Consider the following 4,364-nt stretch of genomic DNA (forward strand, 5'->3'; position numbering starts at 1 on the left):
CGGCGTGGGGGCGCCCCTGCGGCCCGCGGCCTGGGTGAGCACCCTGACCCCGCGCCTCCGGCCGCCTGGACCCTCCCAGACACCTCGCCTCTCCTGGGGCCCTCCCCGCTGGCTCCTCGCCTGCGCGTCCCCAAGTGCCGCTGCGCCTGGTGCCTTGCAGCCCTCCGTCGCAGAGCGCAGGCTGGGTGCCCTCCCTCCCCCGCACCTTCCAGCAACTCCACTTCCTCTCCTGTGACCCCTTTTTCGTACCCTCTTATTTCTCCTATCCCCGCCCCTAAGCCCCTTCCAGATGACTTCCTTCTGGAAGTCCATCGCTTTCCACTGACTACTTTTTCTTTCTTTTACTTTTTTTCTGTTTCCAAACCACCGGCTAGTCGTGCCTGCATACCTTGCAGAAGCTGAACCAGAGGCGGGACATCTCCTCCTGGCTGGTAAGTACCCAGTCTCCCCTTCCCTCCGCCAAGTCCCCCAGTCCCGAGACCCCAAAGCTAGAGATCAGAGGACCAACGAGAGTCAGCCCTGTTTCCCAGACTCCAACCTCAGAAAGCCCTGACTGTAGCCACCTTCCCAGTGGCTCAGGAAAGGTAGGGTGACCAGAAGGCACAGGGCAGGGAGCCAGGCTTTGCACGCTGGGAACAGCAGTGCCTGGTAAACACAGTCCCAGGTGCGGGTGACCCTGCTTGGGCGAGAGGGATCCTGGCCCTCCCCTTTTGAGTCCCCAGGTGGGCGCTGGGTTTGAAAGGGAGGTAGCAGGGCCCAGAAGCTGGAGTGCCTACATGGGCTTGAAATATCTTCCTTGTCTGGAGCCCAGGGTCCTTATGGTGTCCTGTGGGGGGGAATGTCCTTGTGGGGTGCCATCAGAAGAGCCTCCTGCAGAGGAAGGCCGGCGTAAGCCAGGGCCACTGGGAAACTGGACAAGTCCATAGACAGGAAAGTGCTTCCAGGGCATGTGGCTGACCCCAAGCCCTTCATCTTCCCTTGCTGTAGGCCCGATGGTTCCCTAAAACGCCAGCCAAGTCCGTAGTGGCCTTGAAAACGCCCATCAGGGTGGAGCTGGTTTCTGGGAAAACCTACAGGTGGTGTGTGTGTGGCCGAAGCAAGAAGCAGGTGAGAGACCCCTACCTCCTGTCATTAACATATGACACCCCTGGTTGGGACAGCAGGTATCTCCTCGGAGCTGCTGCCCCAGACCTTCCTCTCTTCCCCACACACGCCTGCAGGACAACACTGGGAGGGTGAGGGTGAGAGGATGCGGTCAGGCCAACGCCACACCCACAGCCCCAAGCTCCCTGTTCTCCATATCCACTGTGAGACGAGGCCAGAGAGACAGAAACTCAGTCTTGCAGCGAGGCCGCTGGAGTAGGGGAGTGGCCTGCTCTCTTCTTCTGGGGCTCCCCACCCAGAGGTGTAGTCTGGACTCCTTGCTCGAAGCACTGAGAGGCTGGGTCGTCTTTCTCCTCCTCTCACCCCACTTCTGGGAAACATCTGAGCCCAAGGGTCCCAGGCTTGGACCCCAGCATTGGGAAGACCCCTAGGTGCCCCTTGCCAGTGGCTTCTGCAAACCCTCCCTTTCCCCATCAATGCCCTCACTTCCCTCTCCCTTCCTTGCCCTGGGAGCCTTCCTTCAGCAGGAACCTGACCCACCTTCTTAGCCTCCAGGGCCCCTTTCCTTCCTAAGCTGAGCTCTGGACTGTGTGCCTCCAAGCGATGTCATGTGGTGTCACAGCCCAGGGTCCCAAGTCCTACTTTGCTGCTGTCTTGACTCTGAGCAGGTCCTCATGAGGGTGGAGCAGCACTAGGGAGTGCCAGCCGTGGTGTGGCTGGCACTCTTTCTAGGCTTTTGCCCTCTGGGATGGTTGCTGGGTTTTGTTTCTCCTCCTATCCTACCTAGACCTCAAGATCAGGAGGCCTGCCTAACTTAACTAGCAAGTCGAGACCGGCCTGTTTCCAGTATCCAGCCTCTGCTTGAACAGCTTCCCAGAAGGATGGGAAATACATTCCTGCCCCAGGCAGCCAGTTCCCTGTGGGACATCCCCTTCCTCCCTTCCACTCCCCATAACATGCGCCCATGTTTCCTGGAGCTGAACAAAATTGATACCCCGGTCTTAAAGCTCTGTGCTACATGCAGGCTGCCTCCCACGCAGAGAAGTTTCTACCCAGAGACTATGTGGAAGGAGATGAATTTCATGCGCCAACGGAGACTCCAAGACATTCTATTATTTTTATGTTTGCTTACTTATTTTGAGAGAGAGAATCCCAAGCAGACTCCGTGCTGTGCAGGGCTCGAACTCCTGAACCTTGAGATCTTTGACCTGAGCTGAAACCAAGGGTTGAACACTTAACTGACTGAGCCACCCAAGCACCTTATCAGAGAAATTTTAGAAAAACCTATCAGGGGCACGTGGGTGGCTCAGTCAGTTAAGCTTTTGGCTTCAGCTCAGGTCATGATCTCATGGTTCGTGGGTTCGAGCCCCGTGTTGGGTTCTGTGCTGACAGCTCAGAGCCTGGAGCCTGCTTTGGATTCTGTGTCTCCCTCTCTCTCCGACCCTCCCCTGCTCACGCTGTCTCTGTCTGTCTCTCAAAAATAAATTAAAAAAAAAAAAAAAAAAAAAACCTACCAGCGGGGTTTTGACTGCTCTATCAGTTTAAGCACCGGACTTCATCTCAAGTCATGATCTCACAGTTTGTGAGTTCAAGCCCCACAGTGGGTAAGTTTGTGCCCCGCTTTGGACGAGCCCTGCTTCTCTCTCTCTCTCCCTCTCTTTCTGCCCATCACTCACTTGTGCCCCCATCTCTCTCTCAAAAATTAAGTAAATAAACCTAAAAAAAAAAAAACCCTATCAGTGCCGTTTCACCCTGAAAATACTGTCCTCTTATCCTGGTCCTCTGGGTCCTGCAGAGCCTAATGCATTAAAGACTCATACTTACTGAACACTTAACTACAGGCAAAGTGCAAAAGAACCTTTAACTGTTTTATTCCCTAGGACAGCTCTCCTGTTACCCTCACCCTGCAGCTGCGGGAGGTAAAACTCGGGACCCAGGCGGTCTGCTTCAGGAGCCTGCACCCTGAACACTGCACTGTTTCTTCTACATGTGCGGTTGCATCTCTGACTTCTCTCTTTCCCTTACCAGCCCTTCTGTGATGGCTCCCACTTCTTCCAACGCACTGGCCTATCCCCACTCAAGTTCAAGGCCCAGGAGACCCGTGTAGTGGCCCTCTGTACCTGCAAGGCCACCCAGAAACCCCCCTACTGCGATGGCACTCACAAGAGCGAGCGGGTGCAGAAGGTGGAAGTGGGCTCCCCACTCTGAGGGGTGGCTCCTGTCCAGCCCCAGGCCTCCGCCAGGTACCCCATTTGTAGGGAAGGAATCTGGGTGCTGAACTCAAGAAGGGACCAGCCGGGGACCCCAGTTCCCACTGCTGGCTCATGAAGGGCTGGCTCCCAATACCGGAGGACTCGGGCAGCCGGGGACGCGCCCCTCATTCAACGCCCGCTGGTGAACATGGCATTAAACAGAATGTCCCCCCGGAGTGGTGGTCTTGTGGTCATTGGTGTGAGGCACACGGCCCACCCCAGCTCAGGATCTGGGCCTGGCCTCAGGGAGGGAGGGAGCAGCTCACATTCATTCCATATGGGGTCTCCCATAGCAGGCTGAGCCCAGAGACAAGAGACATGAGGAGGAGGGTAAAGGACCCCCCCCCTTTCCTTGTCCCCCAAAGAACTACAGGGTCCAGAGAGTATGCAGCATTTATTACAAAGCCAGGAGATACAAAGGTCCCAGGGCGGGAGGGTACAGTCACAGCACCTCAGACATAGGACAAGGTGCAAACACAGACAAACCTGAGGGGGGGGTGGGCACCAACCCCGAACACCTAGGTTGCAAGGGAGTCTTGCCTCCTCACCTCCTCCCTGATCTGATCTATGTACACTGGAGGAAAAGCTGGGGGCGGGGGGCAGTCCACGGACCTCTCGCGATGGAGCAGAGGTCAGAGCCTACAGGCTTGTTTCCTTGTGCTTTTAGACGCCTCTGTCGCTCTTTCCGGACTCTGCCTCACTGGGGGTGGGGAGGGGACTGGAGGGCTGCTGGCCTTTGGCATGATCTGGGGTCTGTGCTGGTCTGAGGTTAGCCCCACTCCACCTCTCCACTGCACTCCGGGCCCCCAGATGGGAATTTCCCGCCAGCCTCGCTAGTCAGAGTTTGGGGGTGGGGGGGGGGGCAGGAGCAGAACGGGGTGAAGCAGTTCACATTGCTAAAGACACAGTGGAATTTCAAGGGCTGAGGCCTCCCGTGGCCTGAATGAATCTTTGCTTCCACGAAATAATGATGCAAAGGCCACACGGGGGGGGGGGGGGGGGAAAAAA

General features: G+C 56.7%; 1 protein-coding gene across 1 annotated transcript in view; it reads left to right on the forward strand.

Annotated features, from left to right (window-relative positions):
- MLLT6 (MLLT6, PHD finger containing) overlaps positions 1–3,532 on the forward strand; it is a 25,818-nt gene extending 22,286 nt beyond the window's left edge. Inside the window, exons 20-22 of the mRNA XM_029929348.1 lie at positions 375–431; positions 988–1,107; positions 3,133–3,532. Coding sequence (XP_029785208.1) covers positions 375–431; positions 988–1,107; positions 3,133–3,312 — 357 coding nt within the window. The 3' untranslated portion in view covers positions 3,313–3,532. The remainder of the gene's footprint in view (positions 1–374; positions 432–987; positions 1,108–3,132) is intronic.
- Positions 3,533–4,364: the final 832 nt, after the last annotated feature.

The sequence above is a fragment of the Suricata suricatta genome, chromosome 17 (genome assembly GCF_006229205.1).
Source record: "Suricata suricatta isolate VVHF042 chromosome 17, meerkat_22Aug2017_6uvM2_HiC, whole genome shotgun sequence".
NCBI lineage: Eukaryota > Metazoa > Chordata > Mammalia > Carnivora > Herpestidae > Suricata > Suricata suricatta.